This window comes from Chionomys nivalis, chromosome 1 (assembly GCF_950005125.1).
Source record: "Chionomys nivalis chromosome 1, mChiNiv1.1, whole genome shotgun sequence".
NCBI lineage: Eukaryota > Metazoa > Chordata > Mammalia > Rodentia > Cricetidae > Chionomys > Chionomys nivalis.
In genome coordinates, this window is record NC_080086.1 from 8,420,916 (window position 1) to 8,439,249 (window position 18,334).

Genomic DNA, 18,334 nt, shown 5'->3' on the forward strand with positions numbered 1-18,334 from the left:
TTATAAGGCTTGAATTTTTCATGGTCATAAAGCAGAAAAGAGCTGCACAAAACAGTAACTGTTAGTTTATGGCTCTAGGGAGTCATACCTTGTAAAATGCCCCAGTAAGTCTAAGAGGCAAAAGGGTCAATTATAAGCTTCAAATACTAAGAAGGGAAAAGGAGAGCTTGTGAGCTACACTACATTCCTAAGTGTGACTAGTTAAGCTAGAAGTTTGTAATCAATACATGTCAAACAGGGAAAATGCAGTGATGCTGTCTCTCTCCCTGTTCTCTCTCAGCAGAACAGTAGCTGTGGGAACTGCATCAGGGTAGCCATGGCAACTGGCGTAAACTTCAGAAATAGAAGTGTGGAGCCCGATTCACGGTAGCATTTTTGCCAAATATTAGCTGGCTAAAGGGGGCCTCTTAAATCTAAGAATTACATCTTTTGCCCTAAGTAGTTAGAACAAAAGGGGATCTGTGGGTATATAGCACAAAATCCAGAGCCTGACACTTTCCAGCTGCCCCAGCCAATTGGCCGTTTTTTGTTCCCACAGCATCTGTGTGAAAAGGATTAACTTTTTCTGGAGTGGGTCAAGTGATCAACAACTTTTTCCTGTTATCTCTCAGGGTTAAAACACAAACAATTTCCTAAACCAAAATCTTGTATAAATAAACCAAAGTGAAAGTAAGCATAGTTAATAGCCTGCTAAGGTCAGAGTGGGGTTAAATGGGGTTGTACTTCCCCATATAAGTTGAGGGTGAATCCAGGGCATTTGGTTCTTATCTCCGAGGACTAGGAATCAACAGACCCAGACATGCCATAATTTCATCCTAAGGCTTATATGTGAAGGTCCCATTATGATCTTTTTTCAAGACTCTTCTGCCCAAATGTCCTGTCATAAAAGATGATTGTGGGGAACTGGATTCTAAGTTTATATCAGGAAATGGAGCAGAGATTTGACTGTGAGAACAAAGGAGATGATTGTGTGGCTTATTTCACACCAGGGTCCCACAGTGTGAGGAAAAATCACCCAATACACCAGAACATGGGAGAAATTGTGCCTAATAATTGATTAATTCACTGCTGAGGTTTTTTTTTTTTTTTTTTTTTTTTTTTTTTTTTTTTTTTTTTTTGTGGAACAGCTGGATCAAATGATAGTTTTATTTCTAGCTTTTTTTTCCATTCAAAAATTTACACTTCCTCCACTCCTCCCATTCCCCTCCGGCTTCCCCACTCACTCTCTTCCCTCCCCTTCCCTCCTTAAGAGAGGGCAGGGAATCCTGCCCTGTGGGAAGTCCAAGGGTCCCCCCCCCCATCTAGGCCTAGGAAGCTTTGCATCCAAATAGACTAGGGTCCCAAAAAGCCAGTACCTGCAGTAGAAACAAGTCCCAGTGCCTTTATCAATGGCTTCTCAGTCAGACCCCATTGTCAGCCACATTCAGAGTCTGGTTTGATGGCATGCTCATTCAGTCCCAGTGCAGCTGGATTTGGTAAGCTCCCATTAGAACGGGCACACTGTCTCAGTGGGGTGAGGTTTTGGAATGAGTCCCACTGTAGAGGGCAGTGCTATGGCTTCACACGGGATCAACAGCAAGAACAGTTGCTGTTCTAAAGGCTGTATTCTCAAGACCTTGTGTCTGAGCTTGTCTCCATCAGAATGCATATTTCCGGTGGGCTGGCCTTCTAAAGTGTCAGCCGAAATTTCACTGCATAATCCTGCAGACCACAGCACTTACCTATATTTTTCACTTCAAGAGCTCCCTCTGTTTGTGTTTTCTTTATCGTTTCTATTTCCATCTTGGGTCATTTTCTTTAACTGTTTCCTCCACCCCTGGCTTTCCCTAAGGGACTTACTCATTTCCTTTAAGTTTTGATTTTCTTTTCTTTTTCTTTTTTTGATTTTCTTAAGGGATTTATTTCCCCTAAGGAACTCAAACATCTTCATAAATTTGCTTTTAACATCATTTTTCTGAGCTTCTGCTGCATTGAAATATTTGAGACTTGTATTAGGATAGCTGGCCTCTGGGTGATACATTTCCTTGACTGTTTTTTCTTATTTCTTATACTGACAGCTGGGCATCTAGGTTTGGGCAATTATGGGTCTAAGTGATGATATTGAAGTTCTTCTTTGTTGAATGGGTGTTTTATTGCTTGGTTGCAGTTTACTCTCTTGTCTTCTGGTCAGTGTGACCTGTGGTTGAGATGGGGGTCTCTGCCTGAGTTGGGGACTGGATTTCTGTCAGCTGGAATGGCGTCTGGTAGAGAAGAGAGTCTTTGCCCAGTTGGTGGCTGAAGCGTGGTGAAGTCAAAGGGAGGTGGAGGTTGGGGATGGGCTTGGGTGGGGCACTGGGAGCCAATTCAGAGATTTGAAAATTCTGAGAACCATGCTCATTTAATGTTTCTCCTGAAACAACTAATATTGATTATTATGCACAATTGCATGGTAAGCCCAGCCAACCTGATTTTTAAAACTAGGAAAGAACTTGGCATAATGTAGACAATCAATATGAATTGTGGAGACTCCATTAGGAGGTTAGGATATCAACAAACATGAGAGACTCCAAAAGCTCCTGGGAATTCTGATTATAATCCTCTCATTCATAAAGATGATTTTGCCACTAGAGTTTACTTTTTTATTAAACTGCTCTGATTCTACTTCTAAGTCATTCCTTTTTAATACTTTACTCTCTAAAATTTTAGGTGATTTATGAAGAATAGTATAAAATTAGAAAATCAACCCAGGAAACATGAAGACAGGAAAAGGAAAGAGACTGTTAAATGTGAAGCTCATTATCTTTGATCAGATCCAGTCCATTTACTAGAGACAGGCTACGAACTTGACTCTCAGTTTTATAAACAAGGAGGAGTTCTAGTTAAGCCAGTTGGATGGTGTTTGACATACACTAAGTGAGTTATACATTCCATACAGTGAGACTCTTGTATTGGGATGTTTGAAGATATCACCAGGTAGTTCTAATGCATATCCTGTTGTGAAGTCCAACACAAATGCTGAGGTTGGAAAAGCCAGAACATGATTAGGAGCCTTCCTGGGTTTTTGAGCTTATCTGTTCTTGCACAAAAGATTGATAGTATCATTGTCTGACCTCAAATGTCATCAATGATAGTCCCTTGTAGAATCGAGAGAACAGACTTGTCATTCAATAGTGAACGTAGGGTATTAATAGAGGGAAAAGAAAGAAAAGGAAATGAAAGAGTGTGGCCATAGATATGATTCCATTTCCTTATAGTTTTCTGATTCTTGTATAGCCAGTTGTGTTACTAACTTCCAGAAGCAACTTAAAAATTGATATAGAACTTTAGACCCAAGGGATAAAGATTTATCAAATGCCTTTGTGATACAGTGCAGAATTTGTGAGAAGATTTTAGGAGAGCACTGGATACAACATTCAAAGCAAAGTAATCTTGATGGTCTTGACATTCTCTTGTTTCAGATTTCTTGCCATTCATGAAGAGCCTCTCCTGCAATCCAATTTACATGCTTTTCATCCTTATAAGTGTGCTCCAGTTCAACGCATTTATCAATTCATTTACCTTCATGCCTAAATACCTGGAACAGCAATATGGAAAATCAACTGCAGAGATAGTCTTTCTCATAGGTATGAAGTCTCATGATTTCTTCAGCAGCACTTCTCCCTCCCACAAAGACATGATACGCAGTCAGATAATGCAACTAGGAGGCTACAGCAAAATTGAAATCTGTTAGGTTATTCTTGCAAATATCCTCTCTCTAGTTTCCAGGTAAATTAGGAAAGGATAGGGAAAGGTAGAGGCCAGAAATATCCTCTCTCTTCTCTCTCCAATCAGAATGGAAATCATCATTGTTATGGAAACCTTGGGGGTGTTCATATCATTCAATTTTCAAGAGGCAATATGTTAATTCAGAGGAATACAAAATTAGCTCACAAGATTCTGTTTATTACTCCCAGATTTTACTTCTGGACTTCAATTCTTGCTTTCCACATTATTACTAATTTTACTACTTGATCCCCTGGTGGTCGGTGGATTCTGTGCAGCCACACTCCCCTAAACCAAGGATCCTTTCTAGCTTTGGATTTTTCCCAGTGTTTTTTCTCCTGATAACTGTTGATCATGGATTTATGGTATCCAGAATTCTGTGGAAATCCAAATCCCAGTCCTTATCTTCAGATGGATAAAATTAAATGTAATGGTACACGGCTGCAATGTTCTAAATTCTTCCAAGTCTGGGGATGACGTTGTATGAATGCAACCTACCTGGGATTTCCTCCTCTCTTTTCTTTTATTCCTTTGATTTTTTTATTTGGGAAAGGAACATTAGAGAGGAAGAATAATGGGCACCATCAACAATGCATGAAATGCTCTGCACTTGGTAATCAGGGACTTATCAGTCACCTGTTAACCCTGGGCTGAGTCAAATTCCCAAGACAGAGTGGAAAGAAATACATGAAATATCTATTATCATATACATGTGTGTGATACTTATATATAATCTGCTGCAATGATTTAATACATGGCAATAGTCTCTTTTTAAGTGACATTATGGGACACTTGAAAATCTCCTTTTATTTAATATGTGAGCCTGTAGGGGTTAGGATCACTGAATATTATAGCTAAATGGTTTCTTAAGTAAGATGTGTTAGGCAGATTGATAACGTTTATTTTTATTCTGTATTTTAAAAATACTATTTTACTCATGTCTATAGGTCTTTATAACTTACCTCCAATATGTGTCGGATATTTAATTGGTGGCTTGATTATGAAGAAGTTCAAGATTACTGTCAAAAAAGCTGCATACATAGCATTCTGTCTATCGCTGACTGAGTACCTTCTATCTTTCTTTAACTTCATGATGGCCTGTGATAATTTCCCAGTTGCCGGCTTAACCACCTCTTATGAAGGGTATGTAGCTTCCTAATGATGATCACAATATTTTTACAATGACTAGTCCATTTTCATCAAGGATTGTGTATGACAAGATCAGTTTATTACAACAAGCAGTGGTCTAGGATTTCTTGTATTTTTCTTCCACTCATAATTCCTATATCGGTTCACATAAGTTGCAAGCCTGTTAAAGAGGTTTGGGGACCACCAGTGAGTAAGCTTATGATTCTATATGCATATGCATGGCCATCATGGTGATATCCTAGTCTGCTTTAAAGTGTAATAAAGAAAAATAACCAAGAGCTTAGTAGCATAAATTATCAATATATTTTAAACTTCCATCAACAGATAGTTTTAAAAGTTGACTTTTCAGGGCAGCATGCCTTCACAGGTTTCTACAATGGGCTCAAATTTAGCACAATTGAGTCTAATATACAGTAAGTCAATTAATGAATATACATATATATGCCACTGGTATAGTTGTATCTTGTATATTCTGTAGTCTTAGATTTTGCAGTATAAAATCCTTAGTAATCATATCATCTTCTTTGAATCTTTTTTTTAAAGACAGGACTGTCTTTTTCACTTTGTACATGTAGAAATTGAAACTCAGAGGAAATTAGGGAGTTTACAGAAAATGCATTCAACAACACCAAAGTAGAATTGTCTGTCTTGACTCCATCTCCAGTCATGCTGACTCTACACTGTGTTTGAGTGACAGGATTTAGATTCAGCCTCTAGATTTCCACATTATCCTCTTTCAATCCCAGTGTAAGTGCTGGACACTGTATATCTCAGAGAAGCAAGTCTGGTTACTCCAACCACTCTGTTTTGTGAGTAAACAAAATATTTATATTGTAGATTTTGTTCAGTCAGTCCTCTTTCATTATTTCCTTCCCATCATGCAGATCAGTGAGAAATTACATCTTCATTTTTAGCTCTAACAGCATAGTACTTTCCTATAGGGTAGGCACTTCATGTTAGTTTCTGAAGTAACTGAGAGCCAGTCATGTGACCACTGGAGCAGATAACTTGTGTGACAAAAACAGTACAGAGATCACAGATTGATATTCGGGTGATTGATTTCTCTTTAGTCTGAGGAGATGAAATGTTTCTCTCTCTCTCTCTCTCTCTCTCTCTCTCTCTCTCTCTCTGTGTGTGTGTGTGTGTGTGTGTGTGTGTACTTGCTGAGATGAAGAGAGAAGAGAAGAATATAAAGTGTTTGGGTAACTTTTCAGTATCCCTAACATTGTTTTACATCATTTCAGAATTCAGCAGCCTTTATATGAGGATCATAAGGTGCTTGTTGACTGCAACACAAGGTGTAGCTGCTTAAATAAAACATGGGATCCAGTGTGTGGAGACAATGGTCTATCGTACATGTCAGCCTGCCTTGCAGGCTGTGAAAAGTCTGTTGGAACAGGAATCAACATGGTAAGCACTCTTTCAGTGTTCTGGGCTGATGTTTTGTGTGGTATATTAACATATGCTATTTAATCCTACATCTGAGCAAAATTTAGCCTATGCTTAAATTAGCTTAATATATTTTTTATGAACAACTAAATTTTCTTCATATATTTATATCTGACCTTATGATTCCTAGATATTATGTAAAACCTTGACAGAGTCTGAGAATTTTTTTTTGTAATTTAAAGACAATTGAGACCATTATTTAAATGACTGTAGAGATAGCTTAGCTGTTAAAAACACTTGCTACTCCTTCAGTGGACCTGTTTGGTTCCCATGGCAGGCAGATCACAACTCCAGCTCCTGGCAATCTGACACTCTCTTTTCCCATCCTCAGGTATCATATGCACCTACTTTAATACACATAGATAAAGAAGCATACATATAAATATAAAATTAAAACTTTAAAATACTCTGGAGAGAATATACCCTTTTGTTATAGGGTCTCATGAAGTCCAGGTCAGTCTCAAACTAGCTAGGTAGTTGAGGCAGGCAGAAAACTTATCTTTCCATATCATGAGCTTCTTTCATTTATTTATTTATTTATTTATTTATTTATTTATTTATTGATTGATTGATTGATTGCAGTCGTGTGTGTGTGTGTGTGTGTATGCAGGTGCATGTGCATATGGAGGTCAGAAGACAACCTCTACTGTGGACTCTCAGGTCCCACCCACTTTGGCCTTTTGAGACAGAATCTTGCTGGCCTGGAATTTGCTGATTCTTTTAGGCTGCCTGGCAAGTGAGCCCCAGGGAGTAACCTGCTCCCTCCTGCAGAGCACCAGTGTGTGGGGCACTTCCTCTACACATGCATCTTTCACATGCGGCATTTGCCACCAAACCTTATTATCAGAACTACATCCTGCATGGTAGGAGAAAACTTAGTCCCGTAATTTATCTTTTGACTTCTGCATGTATGTCATGGCACATACTTGTTCACACATAGACACACACATGAACACACATACACACACATATATATTTATATCCACAAAAACCCAAACAAACATGAAAATAAATATAAAAATAAAATAAATGTGCTAATTACTCCAAAAATTTAGAAAAAATACCAACTTTTAAAATCCACCTTTTAATATTTTATAATAGAATTCCAAGATACTAAAAAAAGATGTGATGTGGGAGTCTCTTATGCATGCTGTGATTACCATTTATGAATAAAGAAACTGCTTTGGACCTATAGCAGGACAAAACTTAGCTAGACAGGGAAAGTTAGGCTGAATGTTGAGAGAAAAAAGGGTTGAGCTAGAGAGAAGCCATGGAACCAGAGACAGACACTGGTTGGAACTTTAGCCGGTAAGCCACAGCCACGTGGCCATACACATAAAAATGGGTTAAATTAATATAAGAGTTAGCCAATAAGAAGCTAGAACTAATGGGCCAAGCAGTGATTTAAATAATAGTTTCTTTTGGGGAGGGTGGAGGATCTAAGCTATCCCAGCAGCTGGGAACCAACAAGCAGCCCTTCCTCCAACAGGGACAGGAATAAAGGGGGAAGAAACCACAATGGTATTTGTGTTCAAACTATGGTCCTCATTCAAACTAGATGAGTGCTCTTCCTATGAGCTCTGTCTTTGGCCCCAACACTCTCCATTTTGCTCTAACTGGCCTTGTCGAAAATACTGAAGGTCTATGTCCAATATTTCTTTTTCTTAAATAGGACACTTTTTTTTGACAGGTGTTTCAAAATTGTAGCTGCATTCAGTCTTCAGGAAACGCATCTGCTGTCCTTGGACTGTGTAACAAAAGCCCTGACTGTACTATCAAGCTACAGTACTTCTTAATCGTGTCAGTATTCGGCTGTTTCATCTATTCACTATCAGCCATACCTGGGTATATGGTTCTTCTGAGGTAATAAGTAACTCTTTCATTTAGTGTTCTATTTTTCTTAGTAGTATGTGCATATGCAAGTTTATGATCTCTCTCTCTCTCTCTCTCTCTCTCTCTCTCTCTCTCTCTCTCTGTACGTGTATGTGGGGGATATGGGCTCCTGGGAGCCAATAAGATCAGAGGGAGATCAGAAGACAATGTTTGGGAATCAGTTCTCTCCATTCATCTTGTTTTTAAGGCAGGGTCTCTAATATTTCTGCTGCTGTGCTGGCTGAGTATTCCAGCATACATGGCCTTCAAGGTTCCAAGCAATTCTATTTTCTCCTATTTCACTACGGGAATATTAGAATTACAGTTGCGTGCCACTGAACTGGGATTTCTTATTTTTAGGTTTTTTTTTCATATGTTCCTGAATTCTGCTGGGTATTGAACTCAGGTCATCTTTCCTTTGTGGCAAGCATCTTTACACACTGAGCACCCCACCAATGCTATTTAGATTTTTGGTCATCTATTAAAATATTTTTCCCAAGAAAGGTTCTTAGAGTCATGGTTCCTAGAACCTCAATGCTCTTAGATACATTTATCAAGACTCTTACACTGAGCATTGCTAAATTTAACAACAATTTAAAGTTTTCTGGAATTTTCCTTTCTGCCCTTTTCTATTTTACACCCTTATGTCTTAACCCAAAATGAATGGATACCTTGTATTGGCAGGGAGAGGGGAGTTGTCTAAAACCCATTTCCTATGGCTCAACTAACTGCCTGATTGAGTGTGCAACTCTGTGCAAAAGTGACCCGGATCTTTTGACATCTTAGGTTTTACCTGTCTTTATAAACAAGAAATATGAATGCAGTAGTAGACATTATCTAACCAGGAGGTACATGAATGCAGGAATAGATATTGTCTAACCAGGAGGCACATGAATGCAGGAATAGATATTGTCTAACCAGGAGGCACATGAGTGTAGTAACAGACACTAACCAGGAGGCACATGAAAGCAGTAGAAGATAAACGAGGAGGCACATGAAAGCAGTCACAGATACTCAACTTTCTAACATAAAGTATTAAAGTTCCAAAGCCAAGTTTCAAGGTATTTTTATTGTTAGCATGAATGATTTCCAGTCTAGCAAAGTTCATACTCACTAACAATGGGAAAACAGTTCAATCCTTCCTTTCCTTGTGTCATTGGAATTCAGAAACAAAGTTGAGTTAACCACAATGTTATATAATATTTGATGATTCATAATATTTCATCCATAGTCTGGTCCAAGATTCTCACTCCTCCCTTTCTTTTCCTATGCTTTTTGGTTGCCTTGTCCACATTTCCATTCTACCCCTCCCCCTCTCCTCTTTTTCCAAATCCCTTTTCCCATACCTCCTCTTACACTCTTCTCCTCTCCTCTCCTCTCCTCTCCTCTCCTCTCCTCTCCTCTCCTCTCCTCTCCTCTCCTCTCCTCTCCTCTCCTCTCCTCTCCGTTCGTCTTCCTTCCTCTATCGCTCCCCTCCCCTCCCCTTCTCTTCTCTCCTCTTCCTATTTTTCCCATTCCCTTCCCTTGGTTCTTCCTTTCCCCTGCTTCTACCCTTCATAGACACTTTCTGGAACAAGCTAGATATTCATCCTTCTATCTTTGTTTTCCATGGTAAGATGTTATATTATCATGTCCACATGAATGAGGATGTGGTATATGCCTTGTTGATAGGTTCATGGACAGAAAAAGGCACCAAGTCTTGCTTGTTATTCTTACAAGTGAGGGAGAATTGGCTGTAACGTCTATCATTCTATCATATGCCAGGCTGATTCAGCTGATGTGACTACATGGCGTCTTCTTTCTTCTTCACTACTCCAGGTGCCTCTGTTCCAAAGCAGCACGCTCAGTTGATATCCTTATATCAACAGAGTTTTCCTTGTAGAGGAAGATGGTCATAGGTGAAGGGCATGTGAGCCTTTATACTCTACTGTTAAAATCTCCAAACACTTTCAAGACACGATAGTGTGTTTACTGCATGTCTGTTCCTACTTCCATGCCCTACTTACATGTTCTTCACTTTCTCAATTATCTTACCTTTTGACATTGACTCTTTAACTGGGTATAAAAGATGTGGCTCATTGAGTTTTTTTAAAGTTTTACTTAATTTTTGCTCATTGATGTTTTAATGTGTGATTTCTAAAAGCTTTCAGTGTATGTGTGTATGTGTGTGTGTTTGCATGCCATGGCATGCATATTGAAATGAGAAGACATTTTTGCAGGGTTGGTTCTCTTTCCACTATATGGTTTTCAGGTAGTGAACTCAGTTTGTTAAGCTTCGTAGCAATCAACTTTACCCACTGAACCATCTTGTATTTCTTGATATAATGTGCGATTTCTTGATATAATGGGGTTAAGGTCTATTCTAATTAATTTTTCTCATATTTCTTTGCTCTTTCTTGCTGATTGTGATGGTTGCAGTGTCAATGATTGGTAATACAGTCCTACTGTTTGCACACTATAATCACTCTTCTAGTCTGTTGTGTTTTCTTGAACTTCTCATGGAATCCCTCATGAAATGAAATACCAACATTGTATTTATTATGCTCTTCTTACTGAAAGATGTATTTGGTAGGAAAAGACCTCATTTTAAAGGGACGTCCACATTCCTAATTCATAAGAATATTTTTAGACCTTATCCTGACTGTTTTATAAACCTCCCCTTTTATGTAATTCCCAAAACCACCTTATGTCTATTTCTATAGGCAGTACAGGTAAGACAAACATCTAAAGTTGTTAACTCCGCGTAACAAAGGCATTTTCTTAATGTCATAGCTTGAATGATGGAGTTTTCCTCTGTTTATCTATGGGATCATTTTTATGATAACTTGAGTTTTTATATAACACATGTTAGATTTTGTATCAAAATGACAAAATGCCTGGCAAGCAACTTAAGAGAAGAAAGACTTATTTGCTTTTTGGTTTCAAAGTTTTGGGTCCATTATGCTGGGGATACTATGGGGCTGTCCATGGCAAACAGAAGACTATTCATCTTGGTTAACAGTCAATGTCTAACCATTAAAGGGCTCTGCCATACTTTAGATATATGGATGTCACTGGACAACTTTCAGAAATTACTCTCTTCTTCCACTATGGGTGCTTAACAATAGAGCAGCATTGTCTTCTCTTCAGGATGCAAAGCTTAACCATTAGGATCATGAACTATGACTGTCATTGGGAGGATGCTAGGACCCTAGGGTTTGCATGATGTACTTTTATATATGTGTATGTATTCTTCAGGTGTATCAAGTCTGAAGAGAAGTCACTTGGAATTGGATTACATGCATTTTGTACAAGAATATTTGGTATGAACAATTTCCTCAACACATTAGAGCAATACCATGCTAAGTATTCAATAAACTAATTATTTTCTCTGAATAAAAAGATAGGAACTATCTTCTCAGCCTAAAACTCAACCCTTACCTTAGAAGGAATAACAGGGTTTATTCTGGAATCAGACATGAGTCACCATAATGAGAACACAGATTCAGGGTGGTTCCAACATGGATATGGTTTCATGATGTTTGTGGCTGGAGAACAAAGGAAGTCATGAAAAGGAGTTTCTCAAATATATCTGTGGGAACGTGAAGTAGATTGGTGACAGCAAAGCAGGGAATTATCTGCTGTAGGCTCAGATGCTATCTGATGGCATCCTTAGTGTTTGGGTGAGTGGAGAGGATAATAACCTGTTAACTCAATACATCCCCAAAGGCTTCATGTAATAGATATGTGGATATATAGTCAGACACAGGGATGGGGCAATGAAAGATAAATAAAAGAGAAAAAGATAGTTTGTCTCTGGATCTTCAATATTCCTACAGTCTACATCTGAAAAATCCCGACCTAGTGGCATCTTTAACATACACATACTATACCCATGTCACCGTGAAATTCAGTTCACAAGCCCTTGTGTTAAGGTATGGCAACTTGTATTTAGTCTGAGAATGAGGTAATTATAGAGATGATATATTTTAATTACATCTTTCATCTTTAGTAGAGTCAATAATAAAGTGAGAAGCAAAATGTTTCTGTTAGTTAGATGTATAGAAAGCCAGCACAAGACATTTCAGAAAATACATGATGCTGTTGGTTATTAACTCAATGGTTTTCATTTGTTGTGATCTAGAAACTTTACACTAATTTATAAATTCTAGAAGTGTAGAATGTTTGATTCATAATTTGTTGTATTTTTAAGAGAAAAATTGAACTACTTCCAAATAAAATAACACATCGCATCCTTTCCCCTTTCTGTCTTCTTTTCAATAAGCTGTTTTTCTTTCTTTCCTCATTGAAGCGGGCATTCCAGCACCTATTTACTTTGGTGCCTTGATAGACAGAACCTGTTTACACTGGGGAACTCTGAAATGTGGTGAGCCAGGGGCCTGCAGGATGTATGATATAAATAACTTCAGGTAAAGATAATTTTTAAAATGATTTGTTTAATTCTACTTTATGTTCATTGATGTTTTGCATACACATATGTCTGTGGTCTGTGTGATGGGGTCAGATTCCCTGGAGGGAGAGTTACAGGCAGGTTTTAAGCTGGCATGTGAGTTCTGGGAATTGAATATGGGTCCTCTGGAAGAATAATCAGTACTTTTAACTGCTGAGCCATTGCTCCAGATGCAAAGGTAAAGGTAATTTTTGAGACCTACTTTTGTATTACATAAAATGTCCCCATTTATAACTAACATTTTGTTGAGTGACAAGGTTACATTAGGTTTCATGTTCAGAATGCACATGGAGGGTATAACCTCCTTATTTGTGTATTTTAATATTTTCCCTTTTTTCTTAAAGTACTTGATGTATGTAAGTGTGAGTGAGCTTCCTAACCTAACCCTTGAAGACACCTCAGAAAGGGAGCAGAGTGTCTGCGTAGAGGAAGCAGATGGAGAAGTAGGAGGAGAGCTACATCTTGAGCTGAGCCAGCATGGCAGAACACTGGAGATAAACAGACAGCAGGATCCAGAGACCAACGACATTGATGTTGTTGGCGGGAAAGAAAGTTCTCAGTTCCTACTCCTCCATGCCTAAGGACAGAAAGACTCTTCCTTTCTGCAGGGGTCAGTATGACAGTCCCAGTACATTCAAGCAGCAAGGATCCTGGCATTAAAGCTTCTGGAAAGTTCACAACCCTCTCATGCTTGCACCCTGATATACTAAGAACCCCAAACCTAGGTACTGCCTTGCAGTTTAGTAGAACATGTCGGGTACTGTAGCTAGGGACTAGCTTGAGAAGGCATCTGCTACTTGAATTTGACTGATGGTCTCATCGCTGAGAACCCATAGATGCTTCTTTGCACATAGTGGTTGTCTGCCTCATGAACAAAACGTGGCTCAACAGAGGGATTGTGGTACAAGTCAGCTGAGAGTGTCACAGATGGGGAAAAAGTTACCACACATAGAAATAACTGAGACCATTACCCTCAAGAACCAGCAGACTGGGGAGCCTGGCCTCTGAGATTTGGGTGCATCCAGTTATGTGCTTTCATGCTGCTGTGTAGACTAAAAGCAGTTCCTGCATGGTTCCCACCACTCACAGTGCTACACAGGCACCAGTTGCTGACAGTATCGTGGAGTAACTGTGGGTTTACTGCTGTTCCATGCCCGGAGGTCTTGCTAGGCTGATCTTGAAACAGACTTTAGCTGTTACCTTTTTGACCTTCTAGGGCAAAAGGTCCAAAAAAAGTCCACAGAGAAACTTTGTTTGCTATGTACTTCCCTGTTCTCTTCCTTGATCCTAAAAACTCATTAGTCAAAAGGAATTTAGGCTTTCTCTAGGTAGGACTTAGTTTTGCTCTGATTCTGGGTGAGGGGGTGAGGAGGATACTGAAAATTTCTAGGAAAGAAAAGTGCTGGCCATTGCCCTTTTCTCATGTGCGTGTGGCTGGGGATGGCTGCTCTCCCATTCACAGACTGGTATGCCTATAGTACCAGCATGGAAGAAGTCAACTACTTCTGTCTGTGTATCTGTGTGCGTTAAAGTTCCAGTTGTCTTGACATACCCACAATGCTGGACTTTAACCCAGAACTTGAGCAAATTCACCCCTTTTTCTTCAAATTGATTTTGTCAGGGTCTTTTATAACAGTGGCAGAAACATAAACTAGGATATTTGTTATTCTAGTATACATCTAGAAAAATTTCAATTGTACTTCTAGACTGTTGTATCTGAAGTCTTAAGCATCTCTCTCCACATATATATTTGTACTTTACCACTGTAGAAGTAGCCGAGATAATTTTCTCTATATGTATTTAGTTCAGGATTTCCTGCCTAAGAAATGGTGCCACTCACTGTGTGGTAGGTCTTCTCACCTCAATTAATGTAACCAAAATATCTCCCACAGAAATGTTCACAGGCTAACATAATCCACTCAGGCCTTCAGAAAATCTTCCTTCCCACAAGATTCTAGATTGTATGAAGTTGACAGCCTAGCCATCACACCAGATTTTCCTATAAGTATGTTGAGAACATGAAGGGATTTTTCACAATTATTTAAAAATGTACATATGTCAAAATACCTATTTCCCAAACACATTAAGTCCAGAAATCTTAAGGAATATTTTATCAAATTTATAAAGAAGAAATTCTTCTAACAGTATGAAAGTATTCTCAAAAAAATTAAAAGGTAAAACTACCCAATTCATTTCAGGAAGCTTCTACAGTCCTCATGAATTAATTGGACAAGTCAATTAAATGAAAAGAATTTAGCTCTAAAGAGATGGCTCAGGGGTTAAGAGTATATATTGCTTGCTCTTGCAGAGGACATGTGTTCAGTTCTCATAACCCACAATGGGAAGACTACAACTTTCTGTTACTCCAACTCCCAGGTATCCAGGACTAAAGGATACATACAGAGACCTAGACAGTTAAAAGTAGTAAAGAGTTATAAAATAAATTGATTACACAAGCAAAATTATGCATGGAAATTAACAAATTGAATCAACTGATATATAAAATGAGTAATATGACTTAGTTTAGATATAGAAGGATTTTAACATCACAAAAATCTTTCAGTGTAGCACAGCAGATAAATGCGGAGTGGGAAGAAAACCTTGAAAAGTGAGTGACTTTGTGTTGTTTCTTACATGTGTAATTAAAACTGGAGTAAACAAAATAGAAAAGAATAGTACCCTTAACCCGATATAGGGCTTTTTTTGGCTCAGTATTTAAGAGTCTAGATGACAATGGCAGAATAATGGCCCAGTGTGAGGTAAGGGAAGAGGAGATTAGTGGCAGAGTATAAGGAGGCTGGTCATATTGCATGCTGTGTTAGGGACTTCATCCTCAGCTAAGCCTACTGAAAAGATTCTCATAGCACACACACCCAGAGTAGTATTTCTATAATGATCCTAAGTTCAGTCATGTTGACAATGGAAACTAGCCATCACCAAACTGAAAAAATACATTCAAACTTTTATGTTGGAAGTTTTTGACATTTTTAACAGAAAGAATTAACAGCTCAGTGAACTAGAGTATATAAATTACATGGACAAAATAATCACCTGATTTTTTGAAGAATAAATGATCTGTGAAAATATACAGAATTAACTTTCACTGAGTATGTTAAGATTTAATACAGATCAGTTGTTTTCAACAGGCGCATTTACCTTGGGTTGCCAGCAGCTCTAAGAGGATCAAGTTTTATCCCAGGAATCTTCATCCTAATACTTATGAGGAAGGTCCAACTTCCTGGGGAAATTGACTTTGCAGAGACTGAACATCCAGAGATGAAGCTCACAGAAAAGAAAGGCGAGCACAAGGATGTGCACGGAAGTCCTGAGGTTGAGAATGACAAAGAACTGAAAACAAAGCTGTAATAAGGTTTCCAATGACCTGCCCAATTCCATGGACAGAGTGTGCATCTGCTTCTTTTGAACCTATAGTACTTCATGAGAGGTGTACTATAGGGACTCAACTTATCCTGAAGAACCTCAAAAATTATTTTGCTCATGATGAAAATATTTACTGATAGCATCTTCATAACATTGGGGTAGTACTTAAGATTTTCCCAGGGAAGACTATGGTGACCCCACACTGAATTTTAAAGCTTCCTTCATTTTCAAACAGCATTTTCTCTTTTAACTCAATCAAAGCAAGTGTGTGTTTCTCACATATACGCAAATAGCATTAAAACTTGCCCATTCCTGAGACACTATTCAATTTTATTGAATTTATGCTGCAATGTTGGAGATATTTAGAATTGAAAATTTATATATTGGTTGTGTTACATTGAAATAATTTGTTCAAATGTATCTTTTCTATGTGCAAGACGTATGAATACCTTTTTATCTATTTAGAGTTATAAGGTCTCTTTTTTGTATTCTAGAAATGATGCTTCCAAAATTAGACTTCTCATTAATGTGTCATCTGTTGTTTTCACCCCATTATTTCATTACTCATATCACACATTTGATCATTTTGTTTAGAGCACTGAAATATTTAATCACGTTATTTAAAATCGTGTAGCAAAGATGCCCAGAATTCTCCCTAGCAATTAAAATATGGTAATGAAACTCTTTCTTAAAAGCAAATATTTGAGAAAGCCAATCTTTTGAGACTGTATGGCTTTGGCACAATGCTTGCCTAGAATGTGGGAGACCCTGTGTTCAACAACAAGGTAAACTACTGATAATACACTAAAATATAAAATAAAGTAAAAAGCAAGGCTGGATGCTGTGTCAGATGTTATCAAAAGATTACTTTCAAATATTCAAATACTTCAAATATTCTTTGGCCCAATGTTCATTTTACTCATGTGTCCTCGGAGCACATAGGAATTAATATTCAAAATTACCTTAAAATAAAACTTTCAAAGTAGAGCCAGCTGGGTGGCTCAGTGGAAAGTGATGTTTGCCTCAAAGTCTGACAAGGTGGTTTTGATCTCTGGGACCAAGAGAGAGAACCATCTCTTGCAAGCTGTCCTATGCCCTCGTCTCCTGTACTTCCCTACCGGCAAACAAATAAATAAAAGCACATAGAAAGATTTTAAGTGTGACTATTGCTATATATCTGGGAATTAATAAAATTCAAGGTACACTTTCAAACCAAAGTAAAATTGTGGTGGTTTGATTGAGAACTGTCCCTTGTAGACTCGGGCATTTGTGCATTTGGTTTGCAGTTGATAGCTCTACTTGGAGCGGAGTAGGGGTTCATCCTTGATGGAGGAAGTGAATCACTGGGCTGGGTATTGAGAGTTAAAGCCTCCCTTACTCTCTGCTTAGTGCTTAGATTGAGGATGTGACACCTCAGCTTCCTGCCCCAGTCACCATGCCTGGTGCTTGCTGTCATGCCTCTTTGCCTTGAGGAACTCCTGTCTCTCTGGAATTATAAGAAAAAAATAACCTCTTTTTTCTTTCGGTTGCTTTGTGGTGTTTAATCACAGCAGTGAAAAGTAACTGATACAGAAAAAAAGTTTATTGGGTGCCTGATAAAGAATGAAGAGATTTTAAGGGACAAGTCTGTCTGTTGTTTTAGAGCTGTGACTCAAGACAGTAGCATGGAACAAAGAGATTTTAAGAAACAGCAAGTCTGTCTGTCTGTTGTTTTATAGCTGTGGCTCAAGACAGTAGCATGGGCATGACTACTTGTTTCTCTTCTTCATTTTTCTTCCTTTGGTAAAGAATGTCAGTAATATAAAAATGGTATAAATACCTAAAGATGGGGATGTTGAAGAAAGGAAAGGTAAGGAGTGATGGGGTCAATATACAATACACAATGTTTATGTAAAATAAATTGAGAGTCTACCATCTAGAGCAGATTGAAGGCAGGTACAACCTCAAAAGCTCTTTTGGGTAGCAAGAATGTTCATGGGAGAGTTACGCTGACAACTTTTTGTTACTTGAACCGAGGCCAATCCACTTCCATGAAAGAAGGGCTTGTTTTGCTCCAGAGGTGTCAGGTCATGATCACTCAGCCCTGCTGCTTTGGGCCTGGGTCTATGCAATGCATTGGGATGAAACTCATAGGAAGGAAGTTGCTGACTTCACATTGACTGTGAATCACACACACACATATATACACACACACACACAGAGAAAGAGAGAGAGAGAGAGAGAGAGAGAGAGAGAGAGAGAGAGAGAGAGAGGAGAGAACACACAGAGAGAACAGAGAGAGGAGAAAGAAGA

At 38.4% G+C, this 18,334-nt stretch overlaps 1 protein-coding gene across 2 annotated transcripts in view; it reads left to right on the forward strand.

Annotated features, from left to right (window-relative positions):
* Nucleotides 1-17,175, forward strand: part of LOC130879973 (solute carrier organic anion transporter family member 1A5-like) — a 90,105-nt gene extending 72,930 nt beyond the window's left edge. For both annotated transcript variants that reach the window (XM_057778789.1, XM_057778794.1), the window contains exons 10-16: nt 3,438-3,602; nt 4,689-4,884; nt 6,135-6,300; nt 8,030-8,202; nt 11,449-11,513; nt 12,503-12,620; nt 15,808-17,175. In XM_057778789.1, coding sequence (XP_057634772.1) covers nt 3,438-3,602; nt 4,689-4,884; nt 6,135-6,300; nt 8,030-8,202; nt 11,449-11,513; nt 12,503-12,620; nt 15,808-16,027 — 1,103 coding nt within the window. In that variant the 3' untranslated portion in view covers nt 16,028-17,175. The remainder of the gene's footprint in view (nt 1-3,437; nt 3,603-4,688; nt 4,885-6,134; nt 6,301-8,029; nt 8,203-11,448; nt 11,514-12,502; nt 12,621-15,807) is intronic.
* Nucleotides 17,176-18,334: the final 1,159 nt, after the last annotated feature.